A 27,795-nucleotide genomic window follows, 5' to 3' on the forward strand; every position below is an offset into this window, starting at 1 on the left:
GTCGATAATAAAAATTGATATTATGACTGCATACCGTGCGGTATCATTGGGTAGGAATTTTGTGGATTTCTGGGGATTCCAGAAGTTTCCATCACAGCAATGTAAGGAAAATGTGTAATTTCAGGCAAAGGTTGAGGTTTGCAGGGCACCGTGGGTAAGAAAACTTTGTGGGATCCTTGCAAGGCATACTACCCTGGAATCCTATGGTTCTCGAGTTTTCAAAAATGTCTGCGGTTGGTAGGTTTCCATGACTAGTGGATGAGGACTGCCCCGCATCCCACAGCTACCCCTATTGCTGATCTCAACACATAGGTGCCGATTCCGATCCGTTAAAAATATTCCCCGTACGAATCGTATCCGGATTTTTTTACGTACGAATCGTACAAGTCCCGTACAAACTGGCAAGTACGATTCGTATGTTAAAAAATCCATACGAATCGCATTGGGAAAATTCCCCGACACGTCCTCGGGTCGGAAAAAGTGTCCGACACGTCCCCGGACAGTTTTACGTATGAATCGGGAAACTGAAGTCCGAGCGCGCAAGTACGATCCGTCCCGTCCGTCCGAATGCACAACCGTATGCAAAAAACACCGTACGGAGCGAACTCCCATAGCAACCATGGAGACGTCCAAACATGTGCCCGCATATGCGCCGAACACCCCCCCAGCCCACCCCCCAAGTACGTGCCGTACCCCCAGCCCCCCCATGTATGCACTGTACCCCCAGCCCCCCCACCATGTACGCACCGTACCCCCAGCCCCCCATGTACGCGCCGTACCCCCAGCCCCCCCATGTACGCGCCGTACCCCCAGCCCCCAATGTATGCGCCGTACCCTCAGCCCCCCCATGTATGCGCCATACCCACACCCCCGTAGGTACGGCGCGTACCACCACCCCCCGTAGGTACGGTGCGTACCACCACCCCGTAGGTACGGCGCGTACCACCACCCCCGTAGGTACGGCGCGTACCACCACCCCCGTAGGTACGGCGCGTACCACCACCCCCCCGTAGGTACGGCGCGTACCACCACCCCCCGTAGGTACGGTGCGTACCACCACCCCCGTAGGTACGGCGCGGACCACCACCCCCGTAGGTACGGCGCGTACCACCACCCCCCGTAGGTACGGCGCGTACCACTACCCCGTAGGTACGGTGCAGACCCCCAGTCCAATAAGTGTAGGCATTCACCATTGCAAGTGGGACAATATTTGGAGTTAGCCACTCTCTCCTGGCCCACATGTAAAAACAACACCCAAACAAATCAAATGTCCTATATTTGCCATTGGGATTGGATTCATCATTGCACAGGGGAGCAGAAAAACTCTTAAGGCTTTAGGAGTTAGGGTGGGGCAGATGTTAGGATGGGCCAGAACCACCACATTATTTTATGAAAATATATCTATAACCCTGACATGCTGTTGGCTTTCTGGCCCTGAGGGGCAAATTGGGGCAAACATCCTGTCTTCCCCAAGGCCAAGCTCCTGTATTTCCATCCTTGAAAATTAATAACTATTGAAGACACATACTAAATTGATATGTGCCAAAGTTAGCATATAAAGTTTAGACTCATAATAATAGGACCAGTGGAGCCAATCACATTGCCGGTACACAATACACTAACCGTAGCTGCATGTCTATCTCATGTGTCTCTTATCATCACACCTTTAAGCAGCCTAAGACTAGATAACCAGCACCTCCCTGGCTACTCATGCTCAACCCAAGAACACTTCCCACATAGGCTCAAAAACAAAGATAATACTCTTCCAACCACACACCCTGCACGGTGTATCATGCTACCCATGTGGATAAATATTCCAACGCCCCACAAAGGGGTAGTAAGCAGTATGTAAATACTTCAATATTTATGCAAAGCAGTTGCCAGAACACATCAAAATAGCATAGAGGATTTTAAACTTAAGTTTAAATTTCTTTTAAATACATGCTTACAATACACTTCCATATATTTAACAAGATTTCTAGCCATTATCTTTTGTTCACTTTTTGTGCAGTCACTTAATTGTATTGCAAACTTTTCATTGCTCGGCAAAATGTTGCATCATTTCTGCCATTTCGCATTATGCTTAGCAGGGGAAATTCCTGAAGTTTCACCATTATAGCACACTGTGCAATTCCAAATTTGTTCAGACAAAAATACTTTTCCTGGGAGCATAGAAGCAATGTGACTGCAGCCCCCGCAGTGTGGGAGCCCCCAAGCTCCAGGGGGCTCCCTCAGCACAGCACTGTGGCTGGAGAGCTCCTGATTGAACCCAGAGGGGGCCCCTCTACGTGCCTTGCAGAGAGGCCCCCTCAAGTTTACTTACGCCAGTGGCAGGTAAGAGTGGTGAGGCGGGGCGGGGAATCGACACACAATGGAATAGGGAAAATAACATTTTTAAAAAACCACTTACCTTGCACTCGCAAAGTAAGTGGTTTTATTATTTTTTATTTTTATTTTTCCTATTCCGTCATCTGTCAACTTCCCACACCCGTCCCGCCCCGCCTCACTGCTCTTACCTGCACTGGCCACGACTGTCAATATCATTAGTCCAACCTGACCTGCCAGGCCTTTTGTTTGGTAGTTAGGGACTCGCCCCCCCCCCCCCCCCTTATTTAAGGGTCTTTTATTGTTCAAAAAAATCTAATATTTTTTAGGAAAATCTTTCTTGAAAATAGTGCATATAGACATTACAGGGCTGCAGTGTTCAGCAGAGAGCAGCTCTCAAACAGGACATGGGTCTCTGGCATTTGATCCTTAGGGGTGTGTGAAATTCACTTAACTTGCTTTTGTGCAATGATCCAAAATTTCTGGAAAATTACCCCAGATTCCACATATTTATGTAAACTGCAAATGTGTCATTTAGCGTTATATTTTAATGCAACATGTACTGTTTTGTGTTTCTGACACTATAATGCATTTTGCCCTAAAAAAGTGCAAAAAACAAAGCACCACAGACAACGGCTGTTCGAGATCTGTGGTTCCAATCAGTTTTGGTAAATGTTTATTTTGAATGGCACATTCTTGGTATATTGTTAGCACAAATGGTGCGTACCAAGCAAAGTGGCATAGTGGGGTAATTTGGGGAATTTTGCATAACAAGCATAATGCGTAATTCCTAAAATTAAGTGAATTACACCAGTGTAATTTAAATTTCGCCCAGGCCTATTCCTCAGCCAGGCTGCGTCTGCAGACTTACGCCTAAAATCAATTCCGCAAATGTTTGTAATTGGAACGGCAGCTCCCCAATTCACGGAGAGATCACGAGAAGCATGTTGTGAAGGAGTCATGTTGGCGTCCTGCATCCAACAATTCTTTTTGCTCATGCATTTCTCTGTTTCCTTCACAACTGAACCAATAATGGTAACACTTATGGTAGTATTAGGTCTCCGTTCAGTCTGCTGCAATTTGTCGTGGATTGCGCAAGCACTTAAGTCGGTTGCAAGGCCGTCTTCTTGGGAGGCACGACAACCGACTGTCTAAAAGCCATGGCAGTAAAGTAGGCAGGGAGCCAGATTGTCTGAAAGGTACAAGATAAAGAGATGTGTAATTGACGATTTTGGACTGATTCAACCAGAAGTAAGGAGTCCTTATCAGTGTTGAGTGTGGATAGCTTCTTGTCCTATGCCCATGAGAATGGTGGGACGGCGAGTGTCTTGTTTTGCAAAATTCTTGCTTGTTTACAATGTCAGATTAGCTGTAGCCCTTGAATTTAATCTGCTAAAAAAATATAAAATAGATGAAAATCTATCACAAAACGCAAGTCAAAATATCGGAATTGAATACATGTTAAATTAATATAAAAACAGAAGTGTTGATATGCATTGGCGCAGGTCCACCAAATAAAACGTTGGTATTGTACAGCCATGCCATCACAGACTGTACCATTATCAAAATTGTGACATCTTGAACTATTATAGATAATGTTACTACAATGACATCACAATTTCATTCTTGCTGCACGTTCCAGATGAGTCTCCTGCTCATTCTATAGAGGATAGGTTATTTAGGTTAAAGCATTTTGACATTCTGTGACAAATCTCATTATAGTCAATTGCAGAAAGAGCATTATGGCCCTATTGTGTTATTTTAGGTACTGACAGGCAGTTTGCTGTTCCGCAAGCGGGGCGGAGGTCATGATCACCACCCCTCTGGCAGAGGGTTCCCTTTCCCTTTTTAGAGATCCTTCCATGACGGCTCTGTTCACAGGAGTGAAGCTTGCCAGTTAGCCACCATTTTTAAAGTGACACCTCAGAGGAGAGGTACGAGTGGGGGGGGGAGGGGCGGTGAGGCCGCTGCCCTGAAAAACTCGTGCTGCCCAGGGCAGGCCCCCCCCCCCATTGCTACGCCGCTGTGACTCCTGGTCAAACTTTTTTTTCAGAGGTTTTTTTCCACAGAAAACAAACTCCCAAAGCAAGAACTTGTTTTTTTGAAATATACGTAAAAGGCCCCGATGAATAAAGAGTTTTCTCCAAGCTCATGGGGGCCACTGAACATTTTCTCTGCCTGTATCAGCCCTGTCTCACTTACTTCATACACACAGAGAAAATGTGTGTCCATCACCCTGCCCTTCATAAAGTCACTCCTCAGTAGGATGTGGTCAATTATGAAAAACACATCTGAGAGGTCAAGTATGAGACAGGAAGAGAGGCCATTATAATGGGAAGAGGTGAGAACGTTGGGCAGATGGGTGAGAGCAGTTTCTGTAGAGTGGAGTTTGGGATAGCCAGATTTCAGTGGTTTTAAAGGTTCAAAAAAGAGATGTGTTGACTGAAGCATATGAACACCAGGGCCCATATTCCGATGAGGATACACTTTCCCTGTTTACACCATGATACACCTTAAAACAGGTGCGCTGGGCCCAAACAGGCTAAGTGCGCCCTGTTATGGTGAATGCGCTGCCCTCAAGGAAGCCGTGATCTGGGATTAATTCAAGCAATCCATCCATCCCTTTTTCTGTTTTCCTCACTCAATGCCCTAAGTGTGACAAGTATGCCACGGCGTGGGCCTTGCTTCCTGTGACATAGGATCCAATCTGCAATATGAGTCGCAAAGAGTTGGAAACTGGTCTAGGGTTGTCCTCCTATTGAGAGGGGAACTGACTTGGAAGATTGAGTAGGGCTGCTCCTGTTGGAACAGGAACAAAGCTGATTTACTTACAGCTGGTTTCAGTCTGAGGTGGTGTGGTGGGAAACCAAACCATGGACTGGATTGCAGCCCAGAGTAATTAGCACTGGCTAAGATTAATTTAAACAATCAACCCATCAATTGCTTCCACAATCATTTGAAAGTTAGCTACCACACCAGGCTGGGGAGAGGTGTTATGTATATGATGACTACCACCATATGCCAGGAGCTACTTAATGTTGCAAGGTGATGTTGTCCTATGCCAAGGGTTTCTCGGTATACCTGAGTGCTGGCAGTATAATAAGGGTGTTGTAAGTGCATGCCGAGAGGCTGCTAAAAGAACTTGCAGTATTCCATCATAAGCAGGGTATCAGGGCCCGGAATCACTAATGCTTTGCACTTGGTTTGCTTAACTTTTGTAAAGCGAACCTGGTGCAAAGTGCTATGCTGGGATTAACGATACAACACAAATCAAGATTTGTACTGGATAGGTACCTAAAGTAACAAAAACTGTGCTATGCTGTATGTTACAATACTTTGTGTCAAGGGGTGTTTAAAGGGTGGTACATGGGCATTCCCATGCAATCACCTATTTGTTTTAATGCAAATCCCTATCTGCAAACATTCATAGACAGGGATTTGTGTCAAAACGTACTCCTCCTTGAGGCAGGCCTAACGAAAAGAAATGTTTTAATTTATCCTTGTTTATTCCTGCTTCGCATGCACGCTGCATTTTATGCCCACATACAAAAGTGTTAAAGGTTAGTTCTTGTGCTGAGAGTCCCCTTCCAGTAAAAAAAACACTCCTTATAGAAATCAGAAAGCACACACCCTTCCACAATTGCATGAGTGTGCGTGAGTTGGTGCATGCTAGCCTAAAGGGCCCCCCTGTGGGAAGGATGGAAAACCTCTCTATGTCTTAGTAGGGGGAACAACCTTTACAACGCAACTTTTACAACGCACTACCATTACAACGAAACTGTTACAACGCGAGTGCATTGACAACGCAGGACATTACAACGCAAGTCTTTACATCGACTTGCACTAGATGGCGTGCTAACATTAAAAATAGTGTAGATTACTATCCCAACACCTTCCCTACTGTTACGTGGACTGGAGTTGGAATAGTAAATTACACTTTTTTAATGTTAGCACGCCATCTAGTGCAAGTCGATGTAAAGACTTGCGTTGTAATGTCCTGCGTTGTCAATGCACTCGCGTTGTAAAACTTTCGTTGTAACAGCATGCGTTGTAACAGCATGCGTTGTAACGTCATACATCCCTTAGTAGATATGGCGCTGTTCTGCTCTCTCCATCTGATGCATTTCAGTGCTGAAACTTTAGTTGATGTGCTGCGTTGCATGCATTTTTCATAGATCTGGGCCCTAGGGTCATATGTCAGGATGTTGTTTTGATATACTTAGGTACATTTATCATATGCAAAGGACCTGCTCAGGTTATCTGGGGGCACCAATATATGATAGGCCTGTTGAATGTACCTAGGTGCATTATTATACATAAAGGGTTGCTTAATATGCTGGGAGGTTTCCATGACATGACAGAATGTCAGTGTACATTAATTGTTAGAATTGCTAATGTTGTTATTTGGTAGGGATATAGCTATTGCTTAGAGAATCTGGGCTGAATGGGGAGCACATAGAAAGCTGTAATTTTTCTGTGGAATAGAACAAGGAGCACCTCACCTCTGTTCTATGCCTCCCATTGCCTAAGGCACTAAGAAGACTCAGATTACTACGTGGATGCCCAGTGTCAGGTGACGGAGAGAGTGAGGTAGAAAGCAAGAGAGAAAAGTGTGAAGGAGACAGAGTGAGGGTTGAGAAGCACTCCAATGCCATGTAGCTGACCTAAGGTTCCTGGTTGGGATGTAATAGGGCAAGATTTTGCATCTACTAATGGTTTTATTTCTAAGACCCTTTGGGAGGCTTTCCAACCGAGATCGTCGGTTTCACTTCCGACCGCCTAATTACAATTTAGGTGGTCGGAAGTGAAACCGGCCTGTCATTTCGGCTGGCTTCCGATGGGCTCAAGGAGCCCATTGGCAGTCGGAGACAGGCCCGTAATCCATATGGACTGCGTGTTACGCCGTCCGGATTACGATGCTCGGCTTCGTGCAGGCTTTCTTTGCCTGGCTTTTCGCCTTGGAAAGCCTGCCGGAAAGCGAGATTGGGGGCCCCTAGCAGGGCCCCTTCAATAAGTGGCCTTTGGTTGGTGGTCGAGGGGGCACCTACGGTGCCCCCCTGTTGATCTCTGCACCATGTGGCAGGCACCATAACACAACCTCCCATTTTCCTTAGGGCCCCATTTGCAACTGACATGAATATTTGGACGCTCTGCTCATTCTCTCTCATATCATTGGTTTATCACCTTGACAGATGCTGTATAAACGTTTGTCAGGGGATGGACAATACCTACAGTTTGCAAAACTTGTGGCGATGGTTCGCAAAATTTGGCCTTCCTTCCTAGAGGCCACAAAGTGATCCAAACATTGGGAACACTGTTGAACATGGCTGGGGGTCAGAGATTGATCTCGCACATGTATAGGGCTCTGAGAGAGGACTCACTACTGGAAGAATTCCCCAATACACGCCAGGTGGCACGATGTGTTGGAGGTGCCACTTTCAACTAAGGAATGGGAGGATATCCACGAGGGGATGAAGACTATCTCTTCTGATGCCATGTTTAACTTAATTTATTATAAAGTGGTGCTTCATTCAGGTTTACCTTATCCCTAGTACATTACATGCAATTTATCGAGTGCGACCCTCCCCTTGTCCCTGCTGTACCGGGTAGGGTGCTGATTTCATTCACATGTTTTGGGGGTGCCCTAAATTAGATAAACAAGAGGAGGCAGTATTGAAGTCCCTGAACGCAACCACTGGGTGGTCCATTCCCAGAGATGTAGGGCAATGTCTATTGGGACGGATATCAATTAAAAACAAGAAGAAACTGAGCAGAAAGTTCCTCCTTCTGGGCCTTGTACTGGCAAAAGGCAGAATAGCCATTAGGTGGATGTCCCCGTTTGCACCGCAGATCGCAGACCGGCTGAGCGATGTGCCTGAATGGGTGAATGCTAAGGAGAGCCACATGCATAAAACAGGCAGAGAACCTGCAGGCCTGGGAAGCAATACTCAGCGAGTTACGGGATCCCCCCCGATGCACTACCCCCTTGCGCTTGAATGTGGCTAGGAGTTGCAGAGCGCATAATGATGTCTGAATGAGGAAGCAGATGAGGAGAGAACCTTTGTACTACCTATAGTTATGTCAATCTGCCACCTGATGGCCTCCCACCCTTTGTCCGGTTCATGAATTTTAATTAAATATCTACATGATTCTGAATATTGTGGTTATAGTATAATTATTTGTTCTTTTTTAATATCGAAGTTATATTTGTTGTTCTTGGGTTGATAATTAAGCATCTGCATAGCGAAAGATTGGGTTTTAACAACAAGTCCAGGGGTAAAATGTTTGTATTGGAATGAGTTTTGTAGTGCTCTGTCACATGCTTTCCGAGCAAATGTTGTGGAACCAGTTTTTAATTGTTGGTTTCAATTTCTAAGGAAGGTGCAGATCCAATGTATAGCTCTCCCAGTGATCTCAACCCAGTCATGAAGTCTTTCCCATAGTATTGTATGAACGATTGTGTCGAGCAATATCAGAAAGAATGTACGTTTTTTTCCCTCTGAAGCATGGATTTCTGCTCTGATGTTGACCAATGTGTTTTCTTTGGCCTGCCAGGGTCTAAACCCTGACTGGTGATGAAGTAGAAATTGTTTTTGTTTTTTAATTTTCTGTAGTTTCATATTACCTAAACTTGTCCCAACAGAATTAGAGCACTTTACTAGAGCACCAGATTACATTATACATTTGTCTTTGACACATGGGAAGATTATGCGATTTGTCCAGCATTCATATCATGTTTTGCAGTTCGTTTAATTCTGTTTCTAGGATGTTGCTTTAGAAAGGCAGATACGAGATGAGATGGAAATGTGTCAAATTCTTTAGGTCTGAAGTTGGTGTCCTTACCATGTATGCAATCATATCTTTTTGTGTAGTTTAGGGATTGAACCTTCTAAAAGCAGTACTCAACCATCAGGACAGAGTTGTGAGAAATCGTATCGGGCAGGCATCCGTGCAAGTTTCTGAAGTCATGATTGAAGCTTTGATGTTTACGACAAGACTCAATACCTTGTCCTCCTTTAAATATGTAAATGCCATGTGCCTAACTGTGGAGGAGGTGGGGAAATGGGATGGAAATGAGATGAGCTGGTGTTGACTCTCATGCCCCCTCAAATCTTTGAGATTTTAGCTTCAAATAAACACACGAGGTCGTTGCAGTAGTACAAGGAGGCCCTTCGTTAATTTCTAACTTTTTGTATTCATAAATACTTGGAAGATGCCAGAGATCTCCTTGGATTTTCTTGGTGCCTCATTAATGCTTTTCATGAGGTCCAGCTCTTTTTATGAGTTTGTGGTGGACCCTTCTTCGCAATTTGCAACTTGCCTTCTTAATATCTTATGTCATCTTTATTCATAGTTTCAGCTTCTTCTTTTCAGTTTATCCAAAGCTTCGTTGATCATTTGTTGCAGATTGTTGTTGCTGATCTGAAAGGGACCTGGGTGTTCAGTCACTTAAAAACGTTGTGGTAAAGAATTCTAGTTTGGACTTTGGATCTGTAGTGTTGGCCAGGTTCTTTACGACCACTATGTAGATTTTGTGGCAGTATTAATTCAACAAGTTAGCAGCTTGTAGGTAAACCAACCTTCCAGGCATTATGCCGTATTAGAACATTGGAATGTGGAGCACTTCATTGTAGACAATGGAGTGCTCCGTGCTTCTACGGGCCGGTAAAGGCCCGCAGAGCAACATTCCAATGTTTTACAAAAGCCTCTGGAAGCTCGAGGGGATTTAAATCTCCTTGAGCTTCGAGAAGCCTTTGTTTAATTTGTTAGAACATTCTGCCCTCTAGTGGCAGAATGTTCTAATAGCCTTATAGCCCTTCGTAGCAGGGCTATACCGCTATTAAAGTCCCGCTGCTTTTATTAAAGTCCCTCGCCTTCGGCTCGGGCCTTTAACGCTGCAGCGGGCCTTTAATAGCCGGTATAGCCCGCTACGGCGGGCTATAAGGCTATATTAGAACATTGGAATGTTGGAAGCTCTATTGAAAACAATGGAGTGCTCCGGGCTTATAATGGCTGGTATAAGCCCGGAGCTCCAATATTCCAATGCTTCTTAGTTCACAGCTCTGGCTGTGAACAAAGGCTTCAGGGAGCCCGAGGGGATTTGAATCCCTTCGCGCTCCCTGAAGGCTTTGTTTTTTTTTTTGTTATAACGTTCTGCGCTCTAGTGGCAGAATGTTCTAATAGCCTTATAGCCCTTCGTAGCTGGGCTATACCGGCTTTTAAAGTCTCTCTGCTTTGTTAAAGTCCCTTGCCTTCGGCTCAGGCCTTTAACGCTGCAGTGGGCCTTTAATAGCTGATATAGCCTGCTACGGCGGGCTATAATCAGGCAATAAGCCTTCGAGGACTCGATTAGAGGACAGGAGCTACAACAGTACTGTGATTCTTTCTGGTACACCTCTATCGGGGGTGGGGCCAGCCCACAGGGCCATCGCCCAGGCTCTCTCAGAGCACTGCATTCAATTGTAGTCTTCAAGTGTGCTGTGGGCACTGATCATAAGAGAAGTTCCCTTCCACATAACCATCTGTTGAAGCAGGCTAATACACAGACATGTGTGTCATATGTACGCTAGTGACATCTTGAAATGGCACTGCAGAGATTACTGCAAAGTGACTCATTTAGCTTGTAATATTTCACTCACACTTTATGTTGTTCTTTCCATGAAATGCATGATGTCAATACACAGAATTGATAGATACTTGATAGCAATTCCAGATCACCAGCTACAACTGGGATCGAGTTTCTGGCAAATGGGATTCTGGACATCTACTGAACTGCTATGGAGAATAATCCATTAGATCCCCATTGCATCTTGGAACTGCGTATTGATATCTGATGGCGTATTTTGGTTTCATTATTTTTATTGAACCAGCAGGTGTATTTTTATATTTTCTTACATTTATATAGATGGTTTTTGAACGACTGAACAGGGGAATAAAATAAATGCAATTAAACACAAATAATAGCAGGGTAAAACATGAAAAGAGAAAGATGAGGACTGAAGAGAAGATATTCTTTTATAAGAATTTGAAAGATTAAAGCATGAAAGGTAATAGATCTCAAAATGAAGGGACTAAATAGAGAAAGAAGCTTACACAAATTTGTGAAAATGTAAAATGTTATGTTACATGAAATTCACAACAATTCTCGCGACATTCACATTACACTTTTATTTATAACTTTTTGCTTGCGGGAGATTGATTCATGGTGAAAAAAATCTCTCACTGGAAGGCATTTCCTTTTTGAACCAGTTTGTTGCCAGTATCTTGGAAGACTTTTTTATGCAAGGTGCCTGCTCTCATAATAAGAGTCACAGAAGATCCCACTAAATTTCTTTTTGTGCTGAAACCAGAATTTTGCTAAATTTTTCTGGAATTTAAAAAAAATCCAGAAAAATATTAGCATTTTCACACACTCCTGTAGGTAAATCACAGATTTCCTGAAGGTTAGCCTGGCACTCCTTTTTCTGAGTCAGGTCAAGCACCTTTAGAAGGGAGCAGGCCCCCTTATACATGAAGTGGAAACGTAATGCTAAGAAAGCAAAACAGGGTGATGTGATCAATTCTCTCCACCCATCGCCAAATGCTCAGTCATATATATTAAAAACTGACCTTGAAGGTGTAAAATAAAATCTGCGTCAAAATACTTTATCACCATCCAGTCTAGAAATCGACAACAGCTGGATGGCCAAACAGAAATCTGATACAGAAAAGGAATGCTTGATTTTGATCTCCTAGCTACAATTGGAATGAGCAACATAGAGCGAATTTGGATGTGGGCGCCTTCACATTTAGCCCAAAATCCAGAATAACAACCCAAACAAGTGTTCAATTTCCCAATTCCAGCTCTTGCATCTCTACAGTATCCAATAGAAGTCAACTGAAAAACTGATTAACTCGATTTTCCACCAGCAATGCCACTTACAACACCCAAACAAATAAATTCCACCCGAAGCATAACGTGATCCCTTCCTTCAAATGTGCTATCAAAAAATGAGAAAACACTAAACTCACGCAAATCAATATTTCAGCGAAAATTCATTGATCAGGCAGATCTGGTTGAGGACTAGCATTTCCATTTGGAAAATAAAACATGAGTTACTTTCCCATGAGTCTGTACAATGTTAAGCAAAAATGCGCTTTTTAACATTGTAGGCTGAAGGTAGAAATTGCATGGCATGCACAATTTTAAATGCTGAGTTAAATCAATGCAAATAATTCATTACTCAATATAAATAGCACATGAATCTCCCAAGATTCTATTTTCTTGCCCTGTTTTTAGGACTATCATTTGACGCACAGTGGTACTGCTTCGGGCAGGATAGAATGGCAGCCTTATTATCTGGTGGAATAATGCTGGCTAATGACTTAAGGATGCCCAATCATTACAACTGGCTAATTGCGTTCTCATTTATCACTGTACATGTTAATTAACAAAGAAGAAACAAGTAAGAATTCAAAATAGTGATTTACCATTTGTCTCTTCCAGGGGTGTCACAATACCAATTCTTTCTTTCAAAGAGTCTTTCGCGCAGTGCAACTGCAGGGCAAAAATACGAATTTGATACCGTGACTTATTCAATTAATTATTGACTTTTGAAATATTAAGATTTTAAATTTAAAAATGCGTTATCTGTTTGACATTATATATCATCTTATGGTATTAATGTGGGGGATGGATGCATGGATGGACGAATGAACGGATGGATGGAAGGATGGATGGATGGATGAATGGATGGATGGATAGATGGATGGATGGATGGATGGATGGATGGATGAATGGATGGATGGATAGATGGATGGATGGATGGATGGATGGATGGATGGATGGATGGATGGATGGATGGATGGATGGATGGATGGACGGACGAATGAACGGATGGATGGATGAATGGATGGATGGATGGATTTGTTTTACTTGGGAGTTTAATGAATCAGGAACATGTTGTGAGCGAACACCCCACCAAAACAGACTCAGACTGCGTTTGCAATGCAAATATTTGGAAAGGCGTACTAATAGCAGACTGTGCCCTAGAGAAGCGCTAATTGACAACAAGATGGATGGAAGTATACATGGATGAATGGATGCATTTTATTTTTAATCAGGAGTCCAATATATCAGAAATATGTTGTGAATGCGCACCATGCCAAAACCAACTCAGACTCCGCCTGCAACACAAATACTTTGTCAGGAAGTAACGGCGTATCTCAGTGCTGTGAAGGCAGGGACTGGTGATTCCAGTGGTAACATGTAGCAAGGAGCTAGAGAAAGGTAAATAGCAGACTATTTAATGTATAATGAGGTCACAGAACTACAAAGGAAAGGAGATGGCTGTAAGCTGGGACAAGGAACTAGACAGAAGACTAGCAAGAGCAAGGTTTGATGGAGTAAGGATGTACTTGTATGTGGCAAAAGGTTTCCTAGTGGCATAGGAAAACCCATTTGGACTGACGCCAGCAGATTGCTCTTAACAACAGTCAAACATTGAAGTCTCTATTGGACCTGCTGTTACTGAGACTTGTACCAAGTGCAAGGTACACCTAGACTGACAACAACGTTGGGACAGGTAAGACTCAACAAGCCCGAGGTCACACTGTGAACTAATATGGACTACAAAAGACTAAAGATTCAAAATGGAACAAAAACCAGAGTGGAAAGAATAACCAGAATACAGGACAGACAAGACAGAAAGGAGACCGGGAGAAAGCCAAGACAAGGATTTATGAACAGGGCATCAGAACTCAAGTGTAAATACAAATGAAGGGGGGCCCAAGGATATTCAAAGACTAGCGAGGGCGAACTCCCTACTAACAATCACAAAACAGACAAAAGCCCTCGGGTCTGCAAAGAGAAAGTAAAGAGGCAAAAGAGGCTGACTAAGAAGAAGGTGTGGCTTTAAAGGACGTTTTCCCTCACCCACCAGAGGTGGCATGCTCCATCATTGAGAATCCTCATAGCACCATGAGGCCTAGTCATGGTGCAGGCTACAACCCCCTCGCTGCGAGGGAGGAGCTCAGGGATGTTTTATCAGATGGGTATCACTAAGACCCAATGTGAACTAGCAAGGTTTTGTGAGGGGTGCAGTGCTAATACTGAAGTGATTTAAACCTAACTACAAGGTTTACCACATCCTTTTATTCTAGCTACTTTGTGCTAGGATTAAAAACAGAAAAAAACAAGATGTATGACAGGAACCATTAGACCGAATGTACTCAGCTTAGATCAACATGTTTCAGCCTTTGACCTAGAGAGTGTTGCGGCATTCTTCAGGATCTTGAGTAAGGTACTGCTGTAACAGTGATAAATGTCTAAAAAATGTGACAAAAAGTATTGACAACAATGGCGAGTATGTTGGTAATTCGAGTACGATACTTAACCAGTCATCCAGAGGTAACAAGATGTTTGGATGCAGCGGTGGTACCTGCAAATGTCAGTCACAGTGCCCCAGCTGTCCTTAGCATGAATGCTTAGGGTGCATGCGCATCTCCAACCCCTCTATTCGGTTGTGACCCGTCTGCGCACTGCCGGGAGGACAGGATAGCCGCATGCCAACTCTGGTGGGTGAGGTAAACCATCCTTTAAAGGGATGCCTTCTTCTTAGTCAGCCTCTTTTGCCTCTTTTCTTTCTCTTGAAATACTCGATGGCTTTTGTGTGTTTTATGCTTTGTCATCAGAAATTAAGGACAGAAATGCTATAATCAAGAACAGGCAATCAGAAAAAGGAACCAAAGGGAGCCACTGTTGACACAGAGATGATGTGGTCAAAATACCAAAGATTCAAAATGGAACACAAGCTAGAGTGGAGAGAATAACCAGAATGCAGGACACACAAGACAGAAAGGAGACAGAGAGAAAGGCAAGACAAGGATTTATGAATAGAGCATCAGAAATCAACAGAAATACTGGAATCAAGAGCAGGAAATCAGAATAAGTAAAGAAAGTGAGCTACTGCCAACTCAGAGACTAGGTGGTCAGACGCCCAACAGGGAATATACAGAAATCAGGATATCAGTATACAGCTGGTAGGCAGAAAGAAAGGTGAGACTGTGAAGTAAGGAAAATACATAAAGCACAATGTTGCACAAGGCAGCTATGGGAAAGCAGGACACTGCAACCAACAGTAGGAGAAGTCAGCACTCCCCTCAGAGAATCAAGGATTCAGCAGTGAAGGCAACTAGAAAAGAAAGGAGGAGCTCCTAGTGACAGCAGGTTCAGAACATGTTCTGAGTGCAGATGCTAGGCTTAAATCCATCTTTCCAACTCACATCCACACAGTGATTGGAACTCAGATCAGGTAAGAGCTAGCTGCAGCACAGTGCAGGTGAGAGACGTTAACATTCTCCACCAGCTCTCTGCCTGAAGGACTGCACTGAAGTTTCAGGAAGCAACCAGTGGGTCGAATAAAAGTCCAGAGTGGAAAAAGGATGGGATCTTGTTTTGGCACAAGGCATGGGCGGAGTGCATGAAATGTGAAAAAAAGTATATATTTTTGTTTTCATACACCGCAGTAGCAATATATGGTTCTTGTGGTCCTGAAGAAAGCCGAGGATTAATAATCCATGTGGCTGAAACATGTAGACCAAGTTATTACATCACCGCAGTTATTCTTTAAAACTGTTTTTTGCACTGTTTTTAGTGTGGATAACAAGAGATACCTATTAAAATTATTTTCTCTTGCGATCCATTTTTAATCTCACTCTCACTTTTCATGCACTGCGCCCATCACCCTTACATATTTGTTCTTTCACATCTGTGACATTGCAGAGAGCTTTCTCTCTTTAGTTCCTTCACTACATCTACTTTAAAACATCTATGAGCTTCCTTCTCAGTGTAAGAAGGTCGTAGCCCTTGGTTACACTAGTGTGTGACCAGGAGGAGACCCAGATGATGAGGCATGACACCTCAGTGAGTGATGGGAATCCGTCCTTCTTAAAGGATTTTCTTCTTTAAGGGCTCCCTTATTTAGGCCGTACCCTACTTATCCCAGGAAAGTGCCCAGAGTGGACCATGCAGTCACCAGCCAGTTCCTGTGATGTGTGGCCAGAGTCCCCTATTCTTGCCCCCTTCAAGATGGCATGACCCTACCTCGGTCATTGGGAGCAGGGTAGTCCACCCTAGAGGCATGGCTACCAGTGGGCTACACGCCCATGGGAAAACTGGTTTAGACACAAGTTTCCCTCCCTTAGCTCTGTCTCCTAATTGTCTGCAGGGACAAAAGACATCCTGCTTAGGAATGTTGTACAAAAGCAGCTCTTCAAATGTGGCGTTTTTCTTTTTTTTAAGAGTTTTATATAGCTCGAACTAGACCCATATATATCAGGTATCACAGCGCTTTACATGAGCACCAGTTTCGTTACACAAGGACACATTCATTTTTGTTAGGCACAGGGAGATTAAGTGATTTGCCCAGAATCACAGGATGTTGAGCGTCGTTACGAGACTCAAACCCGGTTCCCCAGCTTCGAGTTTCACTGCTCTATCACCTTCGAAACCTGCCTTTTGGACTAACACACTGTGTGGCCATCCTGGGAGAGGAGGTGACTCCTCGCTCTGCGGCAACTGCCTTTGTTTCCATGCCTGGGAGTCGTTCACACGTCTCCCCAGGTGGTTAGAAATCCATCTATGTGTCAGTGCCTTTGTGAGATCACTGGACAAGCTGAAGTGCAGGGTGGCAAGGCAACATTCTAAAAGTTGCTTATCTTTAATAGAGACTTTATGTCTGGCCTGGTCATCAGGTTGGGTTTAATGTCACAATTAATTTGCTACCTTACTTGAGTTTGTGATGTATTCCCATTCAGAGGTTAACTGGGCTGGGGAGCCAGCCGGTAACCCTGTGTTAGCCAAAGGGGCTCCTTACCTTTCCACAGCAAAACGGCAATTTGGAAGTGTTGCTGCTAATACATATAGATAAGCATATGCCTTACTTAGTAACATACAGCTCTTTTAAAGAGGACTCTATAGGGCTGCCTTAGGGCAGATTTACATATATTGCTTAAGGCAAGAGGTGACTTTGCCATTTGGTGAAATGACAAATTCGAACTGGCAGTGCCACACACTGCCCTGTCAGTCTGCAGTAGCAGGCTGGGGTCCATTTTATCTCTGTCACGTGCAGGGTGGCACAAACAGTGCTGCAGCCCTGAGTGAACACTCTGCCTTACATGCTTAGGGTACCTGGGGTACCATATACTAGGGACTTAAAAGTAAGCCAGTAGTTGCCAATTGGGTGTATCCAATTCAACATAACTTGGTACAGGGTTAGAACACTGGCACTGAGGTCTGGTTAGCAGGCCTCAATGCACTCTTAGAGTCGAACAAACCAGCAGCTTCGGTCCAAAAATATGGGGTGACCATGCAAAAAGAGGCATTTCCTTACTAGCAGCACAGTAAACATGACATTGTGAATAATAATATAAATTCATACAAACTGTGCAAGGCATCATGAAAGTTGAATTATTAAACAAGACCCATAAAATCTTGTCCACAGCCAATTATCCCTAGTATGACCTCAATCTCACAGTGGCTATTAAAAACATGCAACGTTAAAAATAATATCTTTAGAAAGCAATTGTAGAAACAATTAGCACGAGACAGGACTGGAATAAATTCCTGGTCTTGCAACAAAGGAACGATGTAAAGTTTCCTAAGGTCACTGTAAAATCTACAGAAAATTAAAAAGTGCATTAAATCCTGCGGAGACAGCTGGTCGCAGCCATAGGATCCTAATAAGTGAGCCTCTGACCTGCCACGTGGAGATGCTAACAGCTGATTCAGCAGGTTGAACCTAAAGCTAGTGAGTGAAATTCACTCATGGTTGTAAGTTACAATTGTGAGGTAGGGCCCTGTTAGCTGGGCTTTTATCAGCATGGTATAACAATGCACCATGGGTTCCTGTAATGCTTCTTGTTCTCGATCCATTGATCTACGTCTCATAAAATGCTCCATCACCCAGTTGTGATCTGACTTCATCACTCTCTTGGGGTTGGTAAACAACTCATACCTCCCTATATCGCTCCCATCAAAGACTTGATATATTTAAGCAAGGAATATGGAGGACGTGATCAAGGGAGAGGCAGTCCATCAAGATCACCTTGTTCAGCTTGTTTTCCCATTTAGTCCATGTATCAACCCATCACAAAGGTGGACGAAGGGCCACGGCATTAGAGAGATAACTCATCCCCACTTCTTCATGCACCGTATAAGACGGGATACTTTGGGGGACTGAGAGAGGCCGTCTTAAAAACTTATTTTCAACAATCTGAGGTTGATTTAGTCTAACATACCCCCAGATGTCACTCCCATATAATACTTTTGAGATGCATTTGGCCTGATATACCTGGGATAAAGCCCTAATCAGTTTCCTGGCAGTCTAGAGGCAAAGCTAAGTACCACCTCAATGGCCGTGGTGAGTTCAGCTTTTTGCCCCTCAGAACAGGGATTCCAGCTCAGGTCTGAATCAGACTACCCAGATATGGGAGTAACCTTACTTTGGATAATAAATGAGTCCCTACTTTAACACTTTTGGTTTTGGTAGAACAAAAACCTGCCAGCATTACAAAGGATTTGCCAACATTGATTATTAAATCAAGCTCATCCATGAAGGTCACCAAAGAATCCAGAAGGGTTTGCAGGACCATTGCTGTATTAGCCATTAGGAAGGTGTCATCTGTGTGAACCAGGATTGGTAAGGGGCGTGTTTTTACCTGAGGGCAATCTGTTTGGGTGTCCACTAGGACCTGTTCGAGCGTATTTATGTACACTGTCAAACGAAAAGGGGCCAGGATGCATCCCTGCCTAACCCCCCTTCCTGTTTTAAAGAAAATAGTTCAGGTCAAATTGTTTGTGTATCTAACTGACACAACAGTGTTGGCGTGGAGGTCCCTCAAAAGTGTATACAATGTCTGGTTCTACCCCCGTTTACATTGTCCGGTTCCACGCCCAATCCTCACAATCATTTTATGTACAGTAACACTTCCCTCATGTGTGCCCACACACACAGACACACACACATCTATATATATATCTCAAAACAGCAATTCTCCATTAATGGGGAAATAATCCAGCACTCCGTGGGGGTTTGTTCACTCAACTTTTATTCATGAGTGATGGCATCCACGCGTTCCGGCTGTCACACGCAGACTTGATCACGATCATATATATATATATCACCTACTGGCGGTAGCCAGTGGGTAGTTATAGTTAGAACGTTGTTTCTATTCAAAAAGTGTTTGTTCTTTTGCCAATAACTTTGGCGCAGTTTGACGAATCTTCAAGAACTTTTCAAAACTAATGGCCCGCTCAGGTCAGCTGCTGTCTTGAAAGTTTCGGGGTGATTTGTCAAGTGGGGGGGGCGAGGAAAAAGGGGGGTCTCTAAATGTGTTTTCTCAATGTTAATTTCCATAGGAAACTTAAGACACAGCTACAGCCTGAACTGCCGAACGAAATTACACCAACTTTGGAAAAAAGGTAGCATACATACATATATATATATCAGCAGAAGCATTTCACCTCTCTCACTCTTGTTTTCTGACTCCTATCACCCTCTCTTTCATTCCTCATTCTCTTATTTTCATCCTTCCTCTGTCTTTCTGCCCCTTGTATGTCTCCATCTCCCTTGTTTCCCTTTCTTTAATCTCGTTTCACTATCCTCTCTACTCTTGCTCTACTTCTCTTTGTTCTGCATTCCTTATGCTTTGTATCATTCTCTCACAAACACTCATAATTCACACATTTCTTTGACTATTTCTCTGCTGTCTCCCCCCTTTCATCTCCTGTATCTCATATTCTCTTTTCTCTACCCCCTATTTCGTTTTCTTCCTCTTTGTTTATCTATATTTCCTTTGTGTCTCTCTTGTGTTTCTCCAGCCTGCAGATAACCCTGCTGTGAAGAGCATTACTCAAGCACTCTTTCTCCAGTGGGTCCTACTAATCAACTTTGGCAAGCAGGGAGATGGCACAAGGGAAGAACCACAACATAATAAAGCCAAGCTATACACTGTAAAGCATTGGTATAGTGTGTCAGGATGCACCTGAAGCTTGACACTGCGATGCACAGCTGCTTCCACCCATGGGTTTGTTCACATAGGCATTTTCTGCACCGCATGTTTCACTCAATTACTTGGGATTGTGCATACTTAGAAAAGGATCATGTACTCCAAGGATTCATAGCACAGATACTACAACTAAACCCCTTTTAATAAAGACCATAATGGTAACTGTCTGCAATGCACCTGTTCAATAAACAGATGATCTAGCCTTCAAAGCCCAGCAATCATTTGCCCTTTGCGTCAGAGTAAAGAAAAGCATATTGTACGTTTTTCATTAGAATAGTGGTTAATGTTCCCACCTATTAAGTGGTGCGCCAGTGATCAATTTTCTCAATGGGACAGTGGTGGACTTCAATGCATGCCTCTTGTGTCCTCAGTGCATCGGTACAGGCATATCCCTTTCTCTCAAGGTTCTATTTCAGTGGGTGATACTTCCAAGGATAGGGTCTAATTTACATGCCCCTTGTGCTGCCGCTGCGTCACCTTTTGTAATGCACTGGCGGCGCAACCTGCTGCCCCATATTTACAAGGACACGTAAAACCACCCTGCGTGGCTTTTCGTGCCCTTGTAAATATGGCCCCTTCACACGCAACACTTTGGTTGAAAGGGGCGTGGCACTGGTTTTGCTGTTGGTGTTCCCAAGCAACACCCATGGCTTCTGCCTCATTTCCAGATTTACGAAATTGTAAACCTGGAAATGCGTCAGAATGCTACGCCTCTACCGGGGAAGCATAGGGAGGCGCAACAAGGAGAAATGTTTTAATTTCTCCTAGTTTTTTTCCTCTTTCTATGCGTGCTGCATAATCATATATTGAGTGTTATTATTGCATGTCCGCGAATGGTGATTACGAGTCCATTCCACCTCCCCTGAGTAGGCTTTGGACTGCTCTGCTTCTCTACCCTGAGAGAGTCAAGTGGTACAAAGAGCTTTGAATAACTTACCCCCTGGCCAGACATGAATGGGGTCAAGCAGAGGGGACGAAGCTCAGAGCCTGGCGCTGCCCAGGCACACCCTCGCACACCCTCACACTCTCCACCAAGACAAAATTACAAAGGCGTGTGAGGCTGCTGACGACTTTTCGGGTGAGCCTGCACACACTAAACTAGACACCTAGGGGGAGATTTACTAACATTTCGCGCCGTGTTTGTATCACAAAAGTGATGCAAAACAGCGCAAAATCTTATTTTCCTAATTAACTTTCCAGCGCTAAACTTGTTTAGCGCTGGAAATAACATAAAAGTAATGCAAGCAGGCACCGTGGGGGCGTACCAAGGGTGGTGCAAACCCAGGGTTTCTCACGCTAAACCCAATTTACTAAAACCAGTAGATTGAATTTAGTGTGAGAAAACTGCGCCCTTTTCAACTAGGCGCAAAGCAGGAGAAATGCTTTCATTTCTCCTTCCTTTTCCAACTTTGCATGCGTGCTGCACTGTGCAGCACGCATGCAAAGTGGAAATAGCTTTCCCTTGTGCCGAGCATAGTATTTTGTACAGGAAGGGAACCCTTCCTGTACAAAACCTATGCTACACTCATGCACACACCCTAGCGCTGCGGTGCTAAGGTGTGCGCATGGCGCACGGCAGCTGAAATCAGCGCCGGCACAAGGGAAAGGGGAGGAGAGAGCCAGATCTTTAAAAATATGGCACTCTCCTGCTCCCTCCCTGTCGTGCAACGCAGCGCAGCCTCACAAGGCGGCTGCGCTGCGCTACGTTGCGTGACTTTTTTGAAAATCTCCCCATTACTCTTTTCAGGGATGTGCAGGTTACAGTGTGCACACTGTGCAATATCGGTTCTTCACTTGGAGACCATGAGAAAAGAAGCAATATTGTGTGACACACAGTGGCTCCTGTGACTTGACATGTCTGCTCTCCTCCTTTCTCTTGTACAAAGTTTTGGTTTAGGCGCTGTATTTCTCTGCATAAATTGCATAGTTCTCTTATTCAGTTGTGCATCAAGACCTTTGGCCACCCGTGGCGTTCTCTGCTTTTGCTGCCCTGCGACGGCCGCAGGTAAAAGCAGGGGGATCACCGCTCCGAAAACTCGTGCCCCCCCCCCCCCACCCTCTTGCTGCACCACTGCCCTTATTGTTAATTTGAACGCTCCATTGTTTCCCATTTAGCTTCACCCTATTGAACAAATCAACACAGTCATACAATATTTATTTTTACTCCTTTGGTACAGTTAATAGGAGCTGTGGTTACAAAACCCAAGAACGTTGCTCCATAGTGCGGCTGAAAAGCTTTCTGTTCCTACACATTTCAGTCTTAGAGACGGGAGTAGCTTCAAGTGAAAGAACAATGGATGTCTGTACCTTAGTGAACATGAATTGTACCACATATATAGGGACATCCATGCAGGCAAACCAGTCAGTCACCTAGAGAGGCACTTTATATGGGGTGACACATTTGAGGAAAAGAAATGTCATATGAAAAAACTGACAATGAACCAAAAATGTGGGGCACCAGCTTCACAGCCACTAGTCTAGAGTCACCCCTTTATAGATAGGCAGACTACACCCACAAGCAGACTTTTGAGGGGAACGTTTAAATAAGGTAGTTCAGCGTATTTCTTGCTTGTGACATTTGTTTTATTATTCATTTTCATTTCTGGCATTCAAACTGAACATTTCATTACAAGTCAGTGGCATAGTAACATTTTATATGTCTGTGAATTTGCTGTGGAGAGGTTTTGTGAACCTGTGAGATAAGGATACGTATTCACTTTCATCTATCTATCTATCTATCTATCTATCTATCTATCTATCTATCTATCTATCTATCTATCTATCTATCTATCTATCTATCTATCTATCTATCTATCTATCTATCTATCTATCTATCTATCTATCTATCTATCTATCTATCTATCTATCTATCTATCTATCTGTCTTTCTATCTATCTATCTATCTATCTATCTATCTATCTATCTATCTATCTATCTTTCTGTCTATCTATTTATCTATATCTGATAGATAGATAGATAGATAGATAGATAGATAGATAGATAGATAGATAGATAGATAGATAGATAGATAGATAGATAGATAGATAGATAGATAGATAGATAGATAGATAGATAGATAGATAGATAGATAGATAGATAGATAGATAGATAGATAGAGCAGACTCTATTGGTTGAGAGACTGCTGTACAAACAAGGGGAGCAATTAAAAAGGAGCAGATAATGAAGGGGGCTACAAACGTGTTACAGTTTTACATATAGAAGAGATGGGCCATTTCTGACATCTTTACAATGCTTAGAGCTGAGAAAAATTGCACCAACGAGTTGATTTTTGCTCAGTAGTAAGTGGAAATTGTGGTCAGAAATTGTTACAGATTATTATTTTGTTGACCAGGGTTAGGAGGCTAAAGTTATAAATTATTAATTTTTTTAAACTCCAAAAACATAACAAAGTTAGAAAAATGACTGAAGATTGACAACTCATCACAGAGAGAGTAATTGCAGGTATGGATGTAGAGGTTGAAAATACAGAGGAATTTGAAAACACCAATGGGGTTTTGAAAGCTTGTAACCAAAAATATTGGCAGCACTGGTACAACTTCCGGTGTTGCATCAGCGCATCCCTTTCTGCTTTCTTTAAAACAAAGGATGCATGTTTAGGAAAGTGCTTACTTCCCCGGCCTTGTTAAAATCCGGTCCTGTAAAGTGCTTTATCTAAAAGGCAGCATTTAAAGCAGCGAGTGTCGATGGGCTGCCTGGGGCCGAGCTCTCGATGGCTGCTGAGGGGAGGTGTCCACCCGGGCTCCAGGGGAGGGCTGCCTACTTGGGGACTGCTGAGGGGAGGAGCCTCGCAGACTCCAGGGAAGGGCTGAATGCTCTGCTACCCCGCTCAGAGCACTCTACCACCTGATCTGGGCCACTCTGAGTGTACAGCAGAGAGAGCTAAATATTAAGTGTCACCCTGCTTAAAGTGCAAGAGGAACACAAACCCATGCTTACATACACACTGCCAACCTTCCTCCTTGCAGCCCGTCATTCACGATAAAAGCAGATGCACGGATAACTTCCACCTATAATGGCAACCTACACCTTATAATTAATGGTAACTTACATCTAATAATGAAGGATGTCACACATGACACCTTCAACCAATCCTGGCTATTCAGCCAACACCAAGTCGTATTTGGGGCCTTAAAGCCTCTCTTTTAACATTGTAACCAAAGGGTCAAATATCCCAGCATGCAAAGTGCTCTTGGCTAAAAATCCTGGACTGATGGGAAGTGTAACACATACCGTAAGGCCACTTTGCAGCTGTGTGACATTTTTTATCTACAACTTGGTCATTTTATGGTGCTTGCTAATGGGTATTGGATTACCCAGTTGGCAATATTCCTCATATGAGCTAAGAATGATGAAAGTCCGAGTCTTCCCTACCTGATTCAAACCTGTGAGCCACAGGCTGCACATAACCCTCAAAGGAAAGTGCTGCACTGAGAAATATTCGTACAAAATTCCACTGTTGCACTGAGGGGCTTATTTATTGAAAAATCAAGCAGCGCAGCAAGCTATCTTGCTGCGCTGTGTGACTGGAAAAGGGCGGGAATGTGCCGTACTTAACATTATCCATCATACACAACTCTTTCATACATATGCCCCTGAATTTTTTGTAATCTTTTTTCTATAATGTTTGGTTAGTTCAGGGACTGGTACTTATTTATCCTCATCTCACTTTGACCCAGAGGGAGAGAAAGAAAAACATATAAGAACGAATGGAGGAGTAAATGAAACGATAAACAGTGAGAAAGGGAGGGACGAAATAGAACTTGCATGAGTGGTACAAAGGGGCAGGGAGGGTCTGGTGATGGATGAAAGAGACATGGCAAGGAATCAAGAGTAGGGAGTGCTTGTTATTTGGCACCCCTGACATTCGGTAGCGCCAACCACGGGCTTCTGAGCACAACATTGGGCCCTGGGCACTTATTCTTTTTATAAATGATATACTGCTGCCTAGAGTGGAAATCTTCACCGTACTTCAACAGCTTGTAGACTCACCGTGTCAATATCTTCATTTTGTGGAAAGCAGTAGCAGTGGTGAGGGCAAGAGGGAGAAAGCAGAGCAAAACTGGGTAGGAATCTGAAGTAAATTCCAGTCGCCCATTAAGAAATGGTCTCCCCAGGATCAATATACCACCTTATGAGTGTATGGACTTCTACTGGACTGCGGTGGAGAACACTCCAGTTGATTTCAGTTGCTTTTTTGAACTGGTTCCTAATGTTATTACTTTTTATGATTGCCTAATGGTGCTTAGTGCTTTGAATTGGTATATCTATTTACCGCCTCACGATTTGAGTACGTGAATGAGGTTTTTTTTATTGACGTCTCCGACGAATATTGCTGACCCTGGTTACTCAGGTCTAGTGATCCATTCCCAACTGATTTTGAATATTTATTTAAACAGCAGTTTTTCTGATGTTTCATTGCTTTCTTTACTCGGGATATTGAATCAAATGTACAAAAACCGATATCAGAACCAAAAACAAGTAACAACAATAAACTTGTTAACTGAAACAATCCACTACTGAGAAGAGAGCAGAACAAAAAAAAAGTGGGTTAAGAGGACAGGTGAATAACCGTAGGGGATCAGGGAAGCGTTGAGGTGATACATTGACTGGAGAGCAATTTGAAATAGTGGCGAGGAATCGGATTTAGACCAAAGTTTTTGTGTTGTACAATAGGGCACAGACTGTCTTTAAATTATACATTGAAAATAAACATTGGGCCATATTATCAAGGAACGGCGATAACATTATCGCCGCTTTAGCGGCAGGAAACTGCCGCTAAAGCGGCGATAATGGGCTTGATAATATGCCCGTGAGAATTCCCATAGAAGCCCAGGTTCACACCAGAACCTGGGCTTCTATGGGAATTCTCATGGGTATATTATCAAGCCCATTATCGCCGTTCCTTGATAATATGGCCCATTGTTTTTCATTTGCCAAACAGTAAAACGTAACATTTTGCAATACCAACTGACACAGAAACATTGTTAGCCGTATTTGCAAATGACAGGGTCGAAGCACTATAAAAGCGACTGCCCAACAGCATACAAGTTTGAGGGTGTTGGATGAGCTGGCCATCAAGACGAACAGCAGAGCTTTAGGGACCCTCCACCCACAGTGCATAGAAAGAAAAAAAAACTCAGACAGGCACCATTAAATAAGCGAACATTCTAGGATCCTCAATCTTAGTGACTGTTAGTGATGCATGTTCGAATAAAGAAAACTAAGGGCCAGATTTTCAAAAAAGGCACGCAGCGCAGCCCACAAAGAGGCTGCACTGCGTTGAGTGACAGGGAGGGAGCAGGAGAGTGTCATATCTATAGAGACATGGCTCTCTCCTGCCCTTTCCCTAGCACCAGGCCAGCACTGTTTTCACCTGCCGTGCGCCAGGCACACACCTGAGTCTAGCATAGGTTTTGTACAGGAAGGGTACCCTTCCTGTCTAAAAACTATGCCTAGACAAGTACAAACATTTGTCCTACTTTATATGTGTGCTGCTCAGCGCAGCACACATGCAAAGTAGGAGAAGAAAGTATAAATGAAGCCATTTCTCCTCTTAACGCCTCCTTTCACAGGACTTTAACTTTTGGAGCTAAAACCTGTCTGCAATTGTTTGTAGATAGGGTTGCATTGGATCGCCCATGGATCACCCATGTAACACCCCCTTGGTGCTAAGTAATGAAAGCAATGCTTCGCGACGCTTTCCGTTACTTGTAGCATCCTTTTCATCCCAAAACAAATTTGCACTGGAAAGTAAATTGGTGAAAAAACATTTTGTGCTGGTAAGCGTCACTTTTGTGAAGCTAACCCAGCACAAAATGTTTGAAAATCTATCCCTATATTTTCTAATTTTACTGAATTGTGCTTTTAAAAGTGCTAAATAATTATGATTTTATCAGCATTGTTGGCTGCAAATTCACCATCTTAGTAAATACACAGTGGCTCATATTATTAGCAAAACCTTTATTTTGCAGCATCAATCCCCAAACCCTGACAGAACAGCAAAAGGAGATCTGAAAGAGGACAGGCTGAACATAAATGCTTACACTTTTCAAAACCAGGCACAGATTTACTAAAGGATGGAGTGTGCAGTGCTACTTGGAAGTCAACAAAACAGCGTTGCCCAACCAGGCAAAAATGTCATGCTTAGCTCAATGCTAAGCAATGCGCCACAGTACAACGGCGAGGTGGAATAGTTTTGCATAACATTTCTATCAAAGTACAAATTTTAATGCATGACAAGGGCCCAATGATAAGTCACATACAAAGCAAAATGTCACCTAAATTACATATTAGGACCCAGATTTTGCATCAGGATTGCATCGTGATGCAAAATAATTTTTGGCATTTAGTAAGCCACCCAAAGTCACTTTCGCCTGGTTTAGTAAATACGAAGTAACACAA

At 43.4% G+C, this 27,795-nt stretch overlaps 1 protein-coding gene across 4 annotated transcripts in view; it reads left to right on the forward strand.

Moving 5' to 3' along the window:
- The window catches only part of NR5A2 (nuclear receptor subfamily 5 group A member 2), a 325,502-nt gene that overhangs the window by 16,452 nt on the left and 281,255 nt on the right, over positions 1-27,795 (forward strand). Inside the window, exons 2-3 of one of the 4 annotated variants that reach the window (XM_085601456.1) lie at positions 19,724-19,786; positions 20,186-20,391. The exons of 2 other annotated variants lie outside the window; for them this stretch is intronic. In XM_085601456.1, the coding sequence (XP_085457582.1) occupies positions 20,388-20,391 (4 nt within the window). In that variant the 5' untranslated portion in view covers positions 19,724-19,786; positions 20,186-20,387. The remainder of the gene's footprint in view (positions 1-19,723; positions 19,787-20,185; positions 20,392-27,795) is intronic. One more of the 4 variants, XM_085601457.1, reaches the window with a different exon arrangement.

This window comes from Triturus cristatus, chromosome 4_2 (assembly GCF_964204655.1).
Source record: "Triturus cristatus chromosome 4_2, aTriCri1.1, whole genome shotgun sequence".
Taxonomy (NCBI): Eukaryota; Metazoa; Chordata; class Amphibia; order Caudata; family Salamandridae; genus Triturus; species Triturus cristatus.